General features: G+C 39.0%; 1 protein-coding gene across 3 annotated transcripts in view; it reads left to right on the top strand.

Moving 5' to 3' along the window:
- Positions 1-18772, top strand: part of LOC142384410 (polypeptide N-acetylgalactosaminyltransferase 18-like) — a 158573-nt gene that overhangs the window by 78476 nt on the left and 61325 nt on the right. For all 3 annotated transcript variants that reach the window (XM_075470639.1, XM_075470638.1, XM_075470640.1), the window contains exon 4: positions 6660-6846. In XM_075470639.1, coding sequence (XP_075326754.1) covers positions 6660-6846 — 187 coding nt within the window. The remainder of the gene's footprint in view (positions 1-6659; positions 6847-18772) is intronic.

Here is an 18772-nt window from a genome sequence, read left to right as displayed (position 1 = left end):
TTATGTACAGTGAATGAGCAGAAATTTCAGGTGTGTGACAGGAAACAGTGACAGCTGCACTTATGTACAGGTTCCCGGGATTCTTTGGAAAGAAATTATTGGCAAGAGGTCAGTCTGGAGAGGTATGACGAGTGAACAGAGGAGAATATTGTTTCCTACTTTTGTCAGTAGCGTTGAAATCCAAGAGGGAGGTCCAAAACTGGGGTTGGCAGGCTTCCAAAAAATGTGTCTGAGAGACAGTGGAGAGGGCAGGCAGGTGGAATTAAAAACAGCCGAAGAGGCAGAGTCCAGTCCTTCCAGATGAGTGTTTCACTCAGCATGGAGTGAAGCAGAACAGGGGCTCTCTTCCAGAACAACAAAACAGGGTACGCGGGCAGTAGCTCAGCAACTCTGAAAAAAGGCAAAACGGGCACTGTCAGGAGAGGCAAAACCTCAGCTTTACTAGGTAACTGTTCACCATAACAGTGACGACAATCTGACAGAGAAGAGCTGCAGCCTCTGTTCTGATAAAGCCCACTGCTGATTAGGAGATGCCGCACAGGTGAGGGAAGTTACCAGCAGCCAGAGGACTCCGCCTATGAAATTTTCCACCTGCAGGATCATCCCAACTCTACACCTAGGAGTCAAACAGAAGTACTACAAACCAAACCCTCATGACAACAGTCACAAATTTAAAGCTCAGATATACTTCAAAATATACAAGTGAAATAAGCATAGCACCAGGTACAACTGAGATTATGATACAAGAAAGCTGCAAAAACCTAAAGGGGCTTATTTCAGAACAGGCGCTCAGAAGCATGCTCTACTGTCAGAGTAGATGTTAAAAGGAGCTTATATAATTTAGCAGGGTGTTTCAACGGGCAGGTGGCACCCTTAAAGTGCTCTGGTTCTTAACATGTCTTAGTAATGGGTTGCTACGACTTAGTTATCTAATTCTCATGCATTACTAATTTGTGACCACTTATAAAACTTGTAAAATTCTCTGATATGCATTATTATTATTATTATTATTATTATATTCATTGATTTCACCATGCAAACTCTGTTGGAATGTCTCCAACAAATATTTACTGCAGGGTTGCTTAAAAAGCAGCTAACTGTGGCCACCTGAAGCAATAAAACCACTCACTTAGTTCAATTTAGCAACATTGTTTTTCTATTTGTTAGATTTGTTTAGCATAACCAATCTATACACTTCCAGTTTTGCACTAAATGGCAGAAACAAACCCCCTTTTTCCTCATATGTTGCAGACTATGCTGCACTTTACCAGCGTGACTAAACTGCTGCCAGATAACAGTCAAATCGAAGCTGATTGAATTCCCACCAGTTTCGGAGTTTGTTATCACATGATAGGGTAGAGATCCATCCATCCATCCATTATCTGCCGCTTCTCCGGGGGTCGGGTCGCGGGTGCAGGAGCTTGAAGTGAAGTGAAATTTATTTATATAGCACTTTTCAGCAACAAGGCGATCCAAGGTGCTTTACAACTCAGAAACAACAATCAGGTACAGAAATACAGAAATAAAAACAGATAAAGATACAGATACAGAACATCAATCTGGTAATTTTAGCTAACAGTACGATTGGTATAACTATAACAGGTAATTTGAGTAAACTAACAAACATGGATAAACTTTCCTCTAAGAGGAGGCATTTAAAAATATAGCTAATAACAGAACGGTTGCTATAATGAATGATAACAAATCTTTACTATACTAAGTACAAAGCCGTTCGGTGGTCTATATATTTAATGGGAGTATTTTAAAGTCTATTATTTAACTTTGATAGAAAGCTTTCATCTAAGAGGAAATATTAAGGTTGATATAGTGGTAATAGGTCTTAATAGACCATTTGAAAATGACTAAGTTTTCTTCCTAGTGAAGTATTAATAAGAGAAATCTATAAGACAAATCTGAACAGAGAAGCCCAGACGTCCCTGTCCCCGGCCACTTCCTCCAGCTTTTCCAGGGGACCCCGAGGCGTTCCCAGGTCAGCTGAGAGACAAAGTCTCTCCAACGTGTCCTGGGTCTTCCACGGGGTCTTCTCCCAGTGGGACGTGCCTGGAACACCTCACCAGGGAGGCGTTCAGGATGCATCCTAACCATCTGATCCAGAATTTAATAACTGTTGTTAAGTAGTGAGTCCCTTTGATTGATTGATGTCCCTCTTATGTTACATTTTGTCTGAACAATTCCCCATAAAACAGTTGGCATTCGCTGCATCACTGGCGTCTGAAAACATTCAAAAAGCAACAGCATTTAAAGCCTGGATTTGATTTGTCTGTGTGAGGGCTAGAGTTAATTACTGTGTCACGTTCTATGGAGCATATTGTATTTCACTGCGGCCAAATCTATATTTGCAATTATGAGAAATATGTCTGTAGTACAACCGCCTGCTGATTTTATGGGCCTATGTTCTTCAATAATACAATACATCAGAGTTTAGTTATGGTAGCTGCACGCCGTTCAATGCTGATTAGAGAAGGAACCGGGGTGATAAATACATTATTATTTACCACAAATTATTCCCTGCTAATGCAATACAAGTGTTCAACTTAATAATTCTTGTGGAAATATGATTGAATGCTTTGCAATGATTTACAACAACAGCAAGTTCGTAAGTGTGGCTTACTTATCGGGCACAGAGTGATTAAGACATATTATGGTGAACTTTGGCTCGATGAAGCTAAAAAGTGCAAATCCAGGATCTTTAATTATGCACCACCACCTGAATAGTTAATTAGCTGAGAAATTCAGGGGGGTATTCACATTTCCTTTAAGTGCTTGTTAAAGATCACTGAGCCATTCAAACTTCCATTAATTTCACAGTGACATTGAATTACATTATTTCATTACTTTGCTTTCCTGTCAGTCAACACACAGCATGAAGTTGGTGCGTCATACAGTTTTAGGTAGATAATAAATTCTGATAACATTGGTAAGGTGAAGGTGAAAGAGGCTTCTGATGCTATCCACCCTTCTGGCATGCACAGTGCAAGGAACACAAATCCTCCTGAATAAGTACAGCCTCACAGGATGACATGCAGTACAATCCCGCTGTGACCCAATCATATACACGGTCAGCTGGGAGCGTATAAGTGTCTTAACAAAAGAAGAGATGACTGTGAATTTAGGGGTAAACCAAACACATTTTGCATGCTGGGAGAAGAGATGGAGGACATCAGATAACTGGGCGATTACCTGGACAACAGACTGGACTGGAAATGCAACACTGGGGCAAATTCCTTCAATGTCTGCACAAAAATGTTGCATATCTTCTATAAGTTTGTGGTAGAGAATACAGTTTGTTTTGCAGCCCTCTGTTGGAGCAGCAGCATCAGAGCCAGTTACTCAAAGAACGTTAACAGACTGTTAAAGAAGGCTGGCTCTGTGCTGGGGACCATTTTGCAGCCAAAAAGGCAAGGAACTCTGCACAAGTTGATGAGCGGACAATACTGCACACCCTCTACATGACATCGGGATCAAACAATGACGTGTGTTCAGGGAGAGGCTTCTTCAGGTCCTCTGCAACATTGATGTTACAGGAGCTTATTCCTGCCTGCAACAACAACCCCACACACTTACTTTTCTTACAAAAACTAATGACTTAAAACTGATTGTTTCTTTATGCTATTAAATTAAACCAGCATTTTGGGATTAATAAAGTATTATTCAGTATGGTATTTTTATAATCTAAAAGACTAGTCATGAGTGAAATAAGAGAAATAAGAGCAGTCGGCACTAAGCATTTTCATCTTAGAGGGAAGTCAGGGCTAGCCGAGCAAAGTTTATCTAATGTAAGCTTTTAGCAACCAAGCTTTGTGCTAACAATTGAATGGCTTTTAAATATGTGCACTTATTTTACTTTATCCCCAAATTATGTGTGGACGTAAGTGTCAGAATGGAAAGGAAGAGCTAACTTACATATTCATACATTTCCAAATGATGAATAAGGAAAACAATGGAATTACATCTAAGCCATCTAAAGTCATGGAGGGATCATTTTCATCGAAAGACAACATGGCCTTACTGGAGTCCATTTGTATGAACTGCAAAGTCTTTATCCCCGGTGTGGTAAAAGGTAATGATAATGTTTCACAGTCTGGCAAAGAGTGACATTGGGCTTTTTGGGAGGGAGCTAAATGCACTGCGATAAATGGTTGCACTGTGTTTATACGCAAAGAGAAAATGAGAGCATCATTGCAGCACAACAATCGTTTAATCTTGATTATCTTGTTTTCATAATTGCTGCATCCCAAAATTGTAATGGAAAAAAAAACGTCATTAATTACACACCCCGCGAGGAAACAATTATGTTATGAGCACATCAGTTTTCTGACACAATCCCAGCTCAGGATTAACAAAACCCCATTTATTTATTTTCCAGATGGTGAGAATACATCATTTCTCTTTCCACTAAAAATTTTATTGCTCAGACTGAACCCTGCAGTTGTCACATCATGTCAGAAATGTCTTCTTTTTTTTTTTTTTGTACTGATGGCTAACAGAGTGTTAAATGAAACATCTTCCACAGTGCTGGCTAGACATCTTACACTGATTCACTTGATTTGGAAGAAATATAGATGTTCAAGTGTGTAACATACGTATGTATATGTGCATGTAAGACTATAAGGAGCTCCTCTTATTTTCCCAGCTCCAGTTTAAACGAGTCCATTTTTCTTCCGGGTCAACAAGAAACTGTGGCTCATTAAAGGAAAACAGAGAGCAGAGATGCCAGGCTGATGGTCATCATGAATAGAGAGGGGAAGGCAGGAGCCGTAGCCTGTGGGCAGGATCACAACACAAAGAAATCACAGCGAGGAAATGAAGATGTTTGCTGTTCCACTGTGGGCAGTACGTGTGTTTCTGTGTCTCTGCTCTGACTACCTGATTGTTTGCATCAGGAAATCACTCAAGAATAAAAAGTCACAGGCAAGAATGAAAAAGTCTCCATGTTCGGTATCTGTTAGGGCGTCTCTTTGGTTTTCATGTTTGATTGATTTCACACACTTTATGAAACCAGCAGCTGAGCTTTCTTCAGTGATGTTTGTCAGTCAGTATACTGTAATTCCATATCTTTGGTCCACATCTGTGCACCTGTGAACATAAACCCCTGTACAGTGAAAAGAAAGCTTGTTGCTGCCTGGAATAATTTAGCTTTGTCTGTTTTTAAGGTCTCAATTTAAAAAAAAAACATTGTGTTGTGTGTTCAGCCTTGGTTTTGTCTCATTTGATGTCTAACTTTGCAATATTTCTTTCAGTTTTGATTAGACTTTGATCAGTTTCATCATTGTGGTTTCAGACAGAACATCGGCTGCCAGTGTCAGTCCAAAAGAGAAAAAAAAGATCCACAGCCTAACAAACAACCGCAGAGAGGCAGGCAGTGTAGGGGATGGGGGGGGGGGATCCAAAAGCAGTGCAAAACCTTCATAAAGAAACTACACAAAACAAATTAATCTTCTCTACATCAAGCCCTAACCCCTAATCCAGAGTTCAACAACAGCAGAGTGTGAAGAAATTTACTTGAACTTTGCAATCAAACGGTTAAGTACCTCATTCCAAAAAAATTGCTGTTTCCACAAGTCATTAGATGCAGGTGACATGAACTTGCCTCTGTTCAGCCTCAGAATCCGGGCAGTCAGTAACTCAAACTTCAAGCAATCTGCACTGCAGTTGGACTGGACTGAGATTCGGTTGTTCTATTACATGGGAGGATAATTATTTCCCTTTACACAGGGGCCATGTTTTTTACTGAATCATACTTCTAGAAGCACTTTAAATTATGCATTGTTCTGCCACATAGTCAGAGGCTTTCAAGAGCCACATTAAGGTGCTTTCCCACTTTGTTTGAGCTTAAAGTCCATTGCATTTTATAATAACCCTGCACAGTACAATAATCTGTCATCATGTCCAGATAAGAAGGAAAATCAAGCATATGGTGACGCAGCAAGTATCAGGTATAAAAGCCAGTTGTACCAAAATCAGCTGGAGCACTGCTAATATAACAACACCACATATTTAGAAGTGGATCCCTGTGCTGCAAGTATCTGAAGTAAATGCATGTGTATGCAGTTTAAAATGATATCCTTCTATTCTTATTACATATTCTCTTCTCTTAAATGCTACACTTCTCTGTAGATAATTATTGTCTAAGACTTTTAAGAAGATCTTTCCAAATCCACCCTGGAATAAAATGGTAGAATTCACATTCCATATTGTGGTTGCATGGCTGTTTCTGCTTAGGAATTTAACTATATTCTAGTCTTGTTTTTTAAACCAACGTCTTTGATAAACCGTGCAGCTTTATTAGGGCTGCATCCTGTGGATAACACCTTAATGAGGGTGAAATAAAAAGTCTGAGTTTACTAAAATCTTATTCACAATAAGACAAAAGCAGTGGTTTTAAATGTGAGTTTGTGATAGAATTAGGTTGAAACTCATTATGTGTAAGCCTTTGTGGTGTGTGTGTGTGTGTGTGTGTGTGTGTGTGTGTGTGTGTGTGTGTGTGCGTACATCTGCACACTCTTGTTTAGATCTTTTTCTCACGTCCACTGGGACTGAGTGGGTTTCTGTGGAGCTTTGTTGATAAGATGCTGCAGCAGACTTCAGTGAGTGTTTCTTTAACATCTAAGAGTGTTTGTGTGCCGGTTTCTCACCAGTGGAGCTGAAGCAGCACCTGCAGAGCTTTGTGGATGAGACCAACGCCCAGCATGGCCCAGGGTTCCTGAAATTGGTTCGCCATGACAAGCAGGAAGGACTGATCAGGGCCAGAGTCAGTGGATGGAGGGCAGCCTCTGCTCCTGTGGTCGCTCTGTTTGACGCACATGTGGAGTTCAACACCGGATGGTGAGTAAAAGGCTTCACTAAATTATATGTAAGTTCAGGAATGTTTATAGCACAGATACGAGTTAAATGTGCACCATGCAACTACTCACCTGGTGGCCCCAAATGATAGTTAGGGCTGTTTATATGTAACCGCAAAGCTTGTGAGGTCCGAACACTCCAGATGTATGATAAACAGTACTTTGGTCAGAAGTTGAGGTGGAGAATTTTTAGAAATACATTTCAAGACTAAATTTCTTTAAATAAGTAGGCTTCTTTTATTATTCTATCTAGAGATACAACCTTGTAGCACCAGACTTGGTGTGCACTGAAACCACTGGTTTAATACAGGGTACTGTTGTCACAAGTTGTCCCACAAAGCCATGAAACCTGAATGCAGCTGCCTGATCTCACAAGATATATGATTGTTTAACGAGACTAATATTTCTAATGTCATTTTACATCTACTAGTTTGACCCAACGGGATTTTCCTAAAGCTAACTAAAGCCTCTGTGTCTGACAGCTTCATTTCCATGTTATTTCTGCGCTTATTTATCATTTTAAGTTTACTGTTGTATACTTCAGGATGACACAGCAGGTCACTGACACTAGTGGACTGACAAGTTTATTACACTCATTAGAATGAAGCCATGCTGGATCTTCCATAGAAGGGGATATTATATATTTTGGGGGTGATGCAAGTAAATCACTGTGAAATGTTTTTTAAGATTTACATCTTCAGAGGAAATGTGCTTTGGGATGAGTGATGCTGTTATACCTATGACTAGCAAAACCAAATTAATAGGACGTATGAAGGCATATGTCACACAAATAGCAGAATGAAGTCATTAGCTATCAGTTCATTCATAAAAAAATAAGTTAAATGTATGTTGGGGAACACTTGCTAATCAAAGGCCAACTAAAGGCAAATGTATTCATGTAGCACAACTCAACAACAATGTGATTCAAGGTGTTTCACATAGAATATAAAATGCATTTAATAAGTTGTATCAACAAGAACGCATAAAACAAGATGTTTAGAACAAAAATAAGGCAAATAAAGTGGAGTAAAAGGTGCTGTGCAGTGAAATTCTTTAATCAGGATCTTTTAATCAAATCCAATCAATCAAATGCATTGGCAAACAGGAAACCTTAAGATTGTCATGATGTGTTTAAGGGAGGACCCAGGTGCAGACACGACGGGGAGGCAAAATAAAGTTAACGGGTTTATTGACAAATGAATATAACAAAAAGCGCAGCAAAGCTGGAATATCAAAAAACTAAACTGGACATAAAACTAGAAAACAACAAAACATTAGCAAAAGGACAGACTAGGAACAACCAGGGACCGGGGGGACAAGACCAGACCAGGGGACATAACAAGACTCAAGACAAAAGTATCGAAGACCAAGGTAGGGAAGGTAATGAAGAGGATCCGGCAAGGAGTTGTTGAACTAGACAGACATATATACTGGGGAGGTGATTACTGGAGTAGCAACTGGTGGTTGATTGGAAACGGGTTGCAGGTGAGTGAATGAGAGCAGGAGAGAGACTGAGGAGAGAGAGAGAGAGAGATGGCAGAACACAGGGGCGAGAGAGAGCACACTAAGGGAAAACACAAGGAGAAAATAAAACATAATTGAATACTGAATAAACAGAACTATAATGAAACAAAGACTAAATCTAAATACCGAAAACACAAAGTACAGAATAAAGACACTAAACCAAGTACAAGACACAACTTAAATTCCAGATCCTGACAAAGATTTGATATAAAAGAAGCAAAAACTGCAGCAGACCTGAAAACAAAGACACTATGATCAATATTATATTTACAGGAGATCAAATTTATAGTGTGAAAGAAATCACTTGCTGTGTTGAGCATATACAAGTACTGCAATTAATCAAAGGGGAACAACTTTTAGAATTTTTGGTTTAACCGTCCATTCTCAGGCCCAAAAGTTCCCTACTTTGATTCACTCTTGCGCCTCTCATCTAGTTATAACTGTGCCAAGTAGCTGTCTTTTCACTAAAAGAAAGAAAAAAGTAAGTAACGAAAACCTAATGAACATAGTGGAGCATTTAGTAGCTTAAGTGGTTCACCTTTCCCTAAGGAGTGGTCAAACACTAAATAAGTGAAGGGAGAATATTGGACTTGCATTGTGCTCATGTTATTGTGTGCTGCTGGATGCAGAAGCATGGCTTCCCTTTACGTACACATCTACATCTACAAGAGTGAATTATATGGACTGAACATGTGATCTCTGCTGCTGAGGTGATATGGAAAATATTTACAGACACGCTGTTGTATTGTGACGATTCTTTGTACGTTTGACTTTGGATCTCCAAATGAAACGATTGGGTTTTCTCTTCATAGCTTCGGTCTATTCCGTTTGATCAACTCATGCGTGATAACCATAATCAGCATTCTCCTAAATTTGATTTATTCGTTTGTTTTTTTTCTATCAGAAGGCACTTGCCTCGTGTACGTGATGCTGAGGAGAAGGGGAAGAACGCAGAAATAATTCTTAAGCTGAATGCGCTTATTAAAGGTTGCGGATTGAATCAAAGCGGCATCTTTTCTCTCACTTTATCGCTGACAGCAGCAGGAATAGTCTTACTATGCACTTACTTTTGCACTTAAAAATGCAAAACATTCTGTTTATGAGTTGATCTATGAGGGCATTACTGCATTTCTCCCTCTGTAGGTGTAACCCATTTCCCTGTGAATTCCCCACAGAGGCAGGTGCAACCTCTCAGCAGCCACAGAAGCACGTGTGACATATCTGTTGGTATTTTGGATCACAAAGCTGATTGTGTGAAAGCATGGCAATGAAAAGACTTTCTGATGTATAAAATAGAAGTTAATGTCTTTGAGGTTTATTGTTGGGGAAATAGAGAGATTGCTGTGATTGAGGGAATCAGTCCGCTGGATATTTTCTTTGTCTCTGCATGGGGAAACACATCTGTAGTGGCTGCTTCACACAAACATTTAATCCTGTTGTGAATGGTGATCTAACACAGTTTTTGACACAGTTTAACAGCACATGGACCCAAATATCCTGCTGCAGTTTTACTGTAAAATATACATGCAAAGATGAATGTATAAATACTCAACATATATTTGTTTTATGAAGAAAAGAGGAAGTCTAACAGATTGTTGATTTAGCAGTTGATTCACAGGCATTATAGGTTGGTGGGTCATTTTCTTAATATATCATTTTAACTAGCCAAATTAAACTAATGATTTTTTTTTGTTTGCTTCACTTTACTAACGGTTTCTTACCAAATCATAGCAGGTATTGTATCACAGTTAAGCTCGTATCTGTTTGCATTTCCACAGTTTTTCAGTCTTATGTTTTATTAATAGGTATAAAGGTACTTTTTTTAACCTCACAAATCACACAGAATTTGAAAAGATGTACAAAGCTGTTACAAGAATAACAAATAAGACGGTGGCACTTAACAGGTTTGTGAAATACACCTAGGTCTCATCTGGATTTATGTTTCATGGGTTTTTCACAGCTCTGCCTTGGAATGGCCTTGCAGTCATTGCCTCAGGGTAGCCGAGACAAATTCATTAGTTTAACCGCCCTTAAGTTTATCTTAACAGCTTACAAGCCACACATTTGCGTACTTTGCGTGCCACACTATCATTGTTGCCTGATGATAATCACAATATGGAGTGAATTTCCCGCTGTTTATGTTCCGTCGCTTGAATAACACTGCACAGCGATAGCAATAATGTCAAGAACATCTGCTACTATTGAAGCTGATGTTGTGTTTTTAATGTATTTACTGTCACTGTAAGATGAGAAGAAAATCACAGCAGAGTTCAGCATTCTGCAGAGTGTGGTGGTGCAACGATGACCGCACATTGTGACACTGCTTACTCTGTTTGAAACTGAGACAAGTGAATCCTTTGAAGGTAGCTTTTACAGCTTCAGGAGTTGCTGCAGATGTTTTTCTTCCTCTTGTGACAGAAATCTGACGTTTTTACTGTAGCAACAACCTTTAATAATTCCCATGAGCCTCGAGCTTTTGCAGGCTAAATGTCACAGCTTGTCAAAGGAGGCTGGCTAGTTCAGACATGTCTGCAGTGACAGCAGGACGGAGACAGAAGACTAAGACTTAAACAGCAGAAATGACAATGAAGGGGTATAAAAATCGTTTTACAACAGAGGGTCTTTTGTGTGATCTGTATGTCTTTTATGCACTCAAGATCGTGACAGCTTCAGGCTCTTGCAGCAGCTACTAAAGTGAATCCTGATCTGTCTTCGAATAAGGAAAGTACACATCACTAGCTAAAACTATTGCTCCCTATTAAGTTTGTACATGTATGGTAAACAGAGGTTTCATTTAAATAAATAACTTTTCAACAATTTTTTTTTGGCTAACCTCCACAAAAAATTTCTGATTTTTACTTGGTTTGAAAAGGGTAATTTGTTTCTCTACAGGTCTCAAAAAAATCAGAAACACACGTATAGTAGTTGGGTTTTCATCCATTCAAGAAGTGGTGAGAGTGATTGGCTTTCCTATGTGAAGCAATCACAACACACCACAATACAGTTAGAGGTGTGCACTAAAGCTTCTTCATACTGTGAATTTACCTTGAGTGATAACAGTCAACAGCTTTGTATTTCCAAACTTTGAAAATGTTTTCATCTTCATGCTGATGCAACAATTCTAATGTTGAAGGGTTTTAGTTTAGCTAGCTGGCTCTCACTCCCAACACGTCACAAACAATTGCTTTGACCTGAATATTTGGCATCCAATCAGTGATCTATTCGTAATCATAGCCAAGCCTAAAACGCAACATGCACTAATGAACTCTTCGATTCAACCCCTCATCCCGAGCATGCATGAGCCGATGGTGGAAAGAAAGAACTCAGAGAACCAGACTCAGGAAGGTCGGCCATCTGCCTCGACCGGCTGTGGGTTGAGAGGACAGGAAAGAGGACAACGAGCACCATAACACCAGGCCAGGGATACTTGCTGAGAGAGAGAAGCACAAGTTAATGACAACAATGATGTAACATGTATGTGGAGAGTAAGGGGAGAGGTGCATCATGGGAGGTCCCCCAGCAGTCCAGGCCTATAGCAGTATAACCACAGGGCAAAACTAGGGCTGTGTTCAAAACCACATACTACATACTTGCAAACTGCATACTTCCATTCTGCATATGGCATACTCATCGATCAGACAGTATGCAGAGCGTTTACCCACAATGCATTTCGCTCCTGCCCGAGCCGAAATCAGCCGGCCTGAAGCTGATTTAACTTAAGCTCTAAACTCTGTAAACTTTAGCAACATTTGAAACATTTTCAGTCGAGAAAGTAGTCGTTTAGATCCCCAACGTGTTGAAAATCTGACAAAATACCGGCTATTTACAATTTTGTTCCGACGAATTCGGCGCTGCTAAAGCTAGCCACAGTGAGCAACGCACTTCCGGTTATTTTCACAAAATAAAATACCCGTTGCCTTTTATCATAGGGAAAGCCATTACCATACAATTGGTGCTTTTGTTTTGAAAACAGAAAGTGAACCTACCCTCGTTGTAGCTAGCTTGAAACTGCCGTTTTGACAGGAAATGACGATCTGCGACGTTACGTTGCATCTTGGGTAGTTTGAGTATGAGTAGTAACCTCATGATGCATACCCAACATTTCAGCAAATCTAGTATGCATTCGGGAACTTCTCGCTTACTCAAACTGGCATACTAACTCAAAAAGTTAGTATGAGTAGTAGGAGTAGTCGGAGAAGTATGCGGTTTGGAACACAGCCAAGGTGAAAACAGTAGTGTCTCCCAAATTAGTCTCCACGAACAAGTACAACGACTTATTTCACCACAGATCCTCCTGCCACATGACACGTCATGTAAATCTTCCATATGTTCATGAATATTGCAGAAAAGCTATATAACTTCACCAGAAGTTAATCTTTTTTTAGCTTGCACAATCTTTTATCATTGTCCTTGGTTTAAGACGTTTACCGGTGCGTTTCATAATGGATCTTTCATGTTCCCCGTTTGCAGCATGTAAATCAGATTAGTGTTAAATTTATTCTTCTATTCATTTGCATCTGATTAGACATATTTCCAATTCTTAGAAATCAGTATCATTCTTAAACATTTTTGGAGAAGGGCTTCAAATAATGCAAGTATGTTGAGATATGATAGAAATATTTCCCAAGTAATCCATTAAGGAGCAGTAGTTAATTACTGTCACCATTAGCGCAGCTGGTTATGTTGAGTCCGTCACAGAGATGTCACAGAGATGCGGAAACTGATGCTCACAGCACTTAATCCTTTGTAATACTTAAGCTTTTCTGACAGAAATCAAGTACTCTTTTCTTTTCCAAACGCATTTCCTGTCAGTCTCTTTGAGCCGTGGACACTTCAACACCTCAGGGTTCCTTCCTGAAAGCCCTCAGATACAACAACAGTGCTTTGTACCTGTTAATCAGCTTGACAGCCTGAGAAATATCACACTCACATGCTTGAATCACAGCAAATGTGCACACACAGTTTGCTGGTAGCACACTTGGGTATGCTGTCTTGCTTTTCTGTTTATATACACACACGCACACGCACACACACACACACACACACACACACACACACGCACACACACACACACACACACACACTTCATTATAATGTCTGGGTGGGATCCAAAGCAGCATTTGTTGCTGCTGTGTTCTAGATTAGAAAAGAGACACTTACGAGGCTCCTAACCCTGCTACTCCTCCACCCACTCTTGTCCTCTTTCCCTCTCTATTTCACTCTCTTTAAACTCAACTCTTTCTGCACACAGATCCAACACAAACCTCCCACATATTGCCAACATGGGGTTTTGGTCTGTGACTAATGAAATCACTCTTAGCAGAGACACAAAAGAGCACAGCTGGATAACAACTCTCAAAATTTGTGCTGGTGTTTAAATGTTTTTGGTCGGTCGGATGCTGATTATTGAGCTGATAAGTTGACGCTGTGTCTTCTCTTAATCCTCGTTCCTCTGGAACTCTCCCACCTTCGAACAGATTACACACTTCTATTTATAGAAATGGAGATATTGCTGTATAATTACCCCAAAAGCACTAACTACTCAATCTTCGTAATTATCTCTCCTGCTCACCGTAATTATCTGCATTGTTTTCCATTTTGATTTGATTCATCTTACATGCTTTATATCTACTCATCTAATCATTATGTCAAAAATAAGACAAATACACCATGAGTTGTTAGATGTGGGATCTTCAGAAATAGGGGTTAATCTTCTAAACTGCCCTCAAGCTGTTTAGTCTTATCTTGCCTTGAATATTTTTGGTCCTTACTGCTAATAAACCATCTGCAATGTGAGCTGCTGCTTTTTGGAGTAGTTTGACAATGAGACAGTAATGAATCCCAACAAGCTGCCATGCTGCGTTGTGAAATTGATGTAAATGCAGACACAGAAGTGCTCGCAGCTCAGATGTCTGGTTGTATGGTTTTAACTTGGTTAAATGCCCAAGTTTTCACATATGGATCCTTGTTTTGAGTTTTGGTGTCACTTTGTTCAGAATGCATCATTATCATTGATTTTTGGTGTGCAGATATGATGTTTTTATGTGTGTTTGGTGCTTAAACTTAACCAAACAGCACTTTTAAAAAAAAACTAATCCCACTCCACTGCTTTATGAAAGGGTCAGAGATTCATTTCTTTAGAGGAGAGTAGAAATTGTAATTGTTTGTTTCTGTTGCTTGTTTTTAAATTCATTTAAATTATTTTATTTGTTTCTCTTTATATTCTTTTATGTATTTTTAATGCTTCTTCCACTCCCTGCTGTAATGCTTTTATTTTATGTAAAGCACTTTAAATTGTTTTGTACATGAAATGTGCTATACAAATTGATTTGATTTAATTTGATTTCTATTGTTGCTTTCCAAGTTGGTACTTTATAAACTATATACTTCCCCACCTTTAAAGAAGTATTTTTGGTGCTTTTATCTAACCAAGCAGTTTAAAGCTTAAACACTTACTAACAAGCAACTGAAAGACTTTTCCAAACATGAATAAAATCAGATAAGTCTTACATGAATTCCCTGTTTCTTCCCAGGATTTTGGAGTCTCACCCCTTCTAAATTTAGACAGTGAATCTGTTTGTCCACTGTGATAAAGAAAGTCTCGCATCCATTTTTAATCTCATAATTGAACCAATATATTACCTTTTATGTGTGTAATACATTGTTACGCTCCGTTGAACTCATTTTAAACACGGTTTCATTACTTAGCAATGGTACCTTTTAATAAGTCTTTCTCTGTAGAAAAGAAGTAGAATGACAGCACTGTCGCTGAAGTTGCCTTTCGTAAAGGTGAATGGCAAAAACCTGACATATTATTGATTTTTTTCACTTAAAACTGGAAAAGTGAAGCCACAGATGAGCACAAATACTTCCTCAGTTTTCCAATGCCGTGTGAAATGAAATCTTTTTAACTCAGTTTTAACACATCTTAAGATTTTTCTAGAAGCCCCTAACATATTCAGCTGTGTGAGAAGCATTTCTTCAGTAAAGCCTCTCTATGTGGATATATTTTGGGAAGTGGAGGTCTCACTGATTCTGTGATTGGATTTCAGTGCTCTCTCTGTATATTTAGATATTTTTCCCTGTAAATGTGAGGACAAAAACTAAAAGTTTACCTCGTAAAATGCAGCCTGTCAAGAATTAAAGGGTCCCTCCTCCTTTTCTCTGAGATGTTGGAATGTTTAGATGTTATAATCATGAGCCTGCATCTCTGATGAAACATGAAAGCACAGTTTCTTGTGTGTGGCCCCCTGGGGATATTCAAGGGTAGTTTGCATTTAAACAACGGCCTTTGTGAGACTAAGAATGGCAAGCTATCTTTTTCCTCTCATCAGTTGCCATTTGCGCCCTCTCTTCATTGTGCAATGGTGTCAATTCTCTTATCATTTTTAAATGAGCAGCCATGGAGCTGTTTTTCTGTTGGAGATTGAAATCAAATAGCTTTTTCTCTGCAGGTCATAAGAGGCAGTTTCCATGGCTGACTCTGCATCTGTATTCTCTCACAAATGTAAAAGTGGCATTTATAATTACAAATTAAGCATGGTTTCACTGGTAGGAATGAGTTATTTACATTTTTCTCAGATCATAGGTGGCCCCAAAATGTGAAAAAGTGAAGGTTTCAGCTGTTTGCATTCTTTGATTTAGTTTGCGTTGCAAAGCATTCATCAGTGCTCAGAGGAGGCAAATCAAGTTTCCTCTCTTCACTTCGCTGCGTTCTTTGAGTTATTGGCTTAAATATCATAACATGTCCCTCAGTCACGAAGGCTTAATCTAAGCCTTTCAGCCCTGTGAAATTTAATTCTGGACTTCTGCATCAAACGTTTGTGTTTTCATTTGGGATTTTTAAATGTTCTTTTATGCTTTTCAGTCACTGTTTGCTTTGGTTCAGAGTCAGACAAAGACAAGACTTTGTTAGAATTGGACTTTCACTCAGGAGACCGACTGTGTCATGGTCTACAGGTTCTGCTTTGTTTCCTTGTTTTAGTGACAACCTTGTCCTTCGTATCCCAGTGGTATGCACTCTTGTGTACAAGCTTTTTCCTTTGTGCATTCTGTTTAGTTTTGCTTCCTGTTCTTCTTTCACACCGAGTTTCATTTGCCGATTGCCACACCTGTGTTGCCATCATTGGATTTCTTGGTGTTTCGGTGATGATTGTCTGCACATAGATGTATGGTTGTTATTTTAAAAACTGGTGGTATCTTAATGTGCTGCTGTAAAATCCAACACAGAACCAAACTCCAAAGCTGCCAGTTCTTATTGACACCCGATAAGATCTCCAGCTGTTGACCTTGAGAAAAAAACGCATGGTATTGTTTCCAAAGAACTAAAGAATTATCTCTGTTTTCTTTGAGTGAGCTGCTTCACCTGCACATTGAGAGGAAAACAACTGTTATATTATAACAGTGAATGCCTTTCGATTGTCATTGCAAATGGTTTAGATAATAACAAAGTTAGTTAACTTTTGCTACGTTCTTTTTGTGTTTTGGCTTTCTCTGTGGACTGAGGTTAATTTTTAGATGATGCTCTGTAATGATGCTTTTTTTTCCAGGACAAAGGAGGCAAATACTTCCACAAAACACCAGTGTGCATGTATGCAAGGCCCCTAAAATGATAGATGATGTTCACTCTTACATCCTCTGCTGGTGTTTCTCAGCTTTTTTGACCACATAGCTTTTTAGTCTTTTTTTTTTTCAACCCAGAATCACTTGTATGCGATCACTGCTCTAGCTGTCTACACATTCTGTGTAAATAATAGGAGCCATCAGATTTGCAGTGGCCCATCACCACAGTCACAGCCCTGCAGCTTTGCATTTAGCTCCTACTGACTGAATCCTCTTTATTATCTGATGGAGAACTCCGCTTACTTCCATTTAAAGCTGTTGCCTCCTCTTTAGACTCTCTTGGTCCCGCTCAGATCCTCACCCTCAGCAGTATTGAATTCTACAACCCCTTTCCGTTCTTCTTCTCTGCTTCAAGACAAAAGGCCAAATAGAGTGTACATTAGAGTGTATCTCTCTGGGAGTTCCTCATTCCAGACTCAGAGTTACTTATCTCACTGAATCTCCTCTGCCTCCCCGATGAGTTCCTACCTGAACTCTTTAGTCGTGATTCTGCTCTTTAGTCGTCTTCACTTCTCACCGGTGGATTGACCTTCCTAATCTAGTCGGGACTGCAGACTCACTCAACCGAATGTTTACATTCTGCTCTTTTTGACTTTCCATCTTCATGTTTTGCAGTCGGCAGTGTTATCAGTGCCTTATTCATCACACTGTTCTGAGTTTTGGCCGGCACGACAACTGAAATGAATCACTTGTGTGCTTGGATGATGGATAATGACTACTCAGAGATTATAAATTACTTCCATAATGCGAACACACCCACAAGGTTCAGACTTATTAAAAGCACATCGAAGTTTGTCTCTTTAATCCAATCATCATTTACAGTCGTTAATCTTAAAAAAAAAAAAAAAAGACTTCAAAGAACTTTAATTGCTTAAGAATTGCTGGTTATTTATAGAAATAATTTGAATATTACACACGAATATGACAAACAACAATTTATTTGGGGAAATTGTTGTAGTTTTAATTTATTTGTTCAATACTTAAAGTAGTGCTAAAGTGGTTTAAATAGGCCAATAGAATAGAATTGGCTGTATGATTAAATGAAAACTATGCATTAATCCATATACATGCAAATATCCATATATGTTGTCACATAGACATAAATACACACAAATATATACATACTCCCCACATTCAGAAATGATGTTCTTACCAGAATTTAGCCCATAAAATTGCCATTCTACTTTGCAACAGTAATTTATTTTCCTTTTTCTATTTGACAGCAGAAATGTCATTCAGGACGGTGGTTTTCTTACTTATAGCTGTAACAATCAGCATTCGATGGCAGCTGTTGGTCACTGTGGATCAAATCGGATTAAACCGCAGCTTTACTGTCTTGACTGTGAAAGTTTTCTACATTTTTAGTAATAGAATAAAGAAACTTTTAATCCAATAACATTTACTTTTAGTCTTTTTTCTCATGAGTACCCCTACAGTAGTGGAGATAATCTTATTCCAGATGCACCAACTTGTCATTCAACCAATGAATTTAAAATTTTTTTATTTGTTCTATCACTGAAAGAAACACACCTTGTGCATAATCTCTTCTTCTGTGCTTTTCAATAATTCAATCTGGTATGTGTGATGGTAAAAGGTAAATGGACTGTGCTTGTTTAGCGCTTCTCTAGTCTAACTGACACATCAAAGCGCTTCAAAACTACACGCCACATTCACCCATACTCACACAGCACATCTTTGTCTATAACTACGTGCTTTCTACTCATTCACACATATTCATACACCGATGGACGCGTCGGTAGGCA

The sequence above is a fragment of the Odontesthes bonariensis genome, chromosome 7, assembly GCF_027942865.1.
Source record: "Odontesthes bonariensis isolate fOdoBon6 chromosome 7, fOdoBon6.hap1, whole genome shotgun sequence".
NCBI lineage: Eukaryota > Metazoa > Chordata > Actinopteri > Atheriniformes > Atherinopsidae > Odontesthes > Odontesthes bonariensis.
The sequence above is the reverse complement of the archived record's forward strand: the minus strand, read 5'-3'. Positions and strand labels throughout refer to the sequence as shown.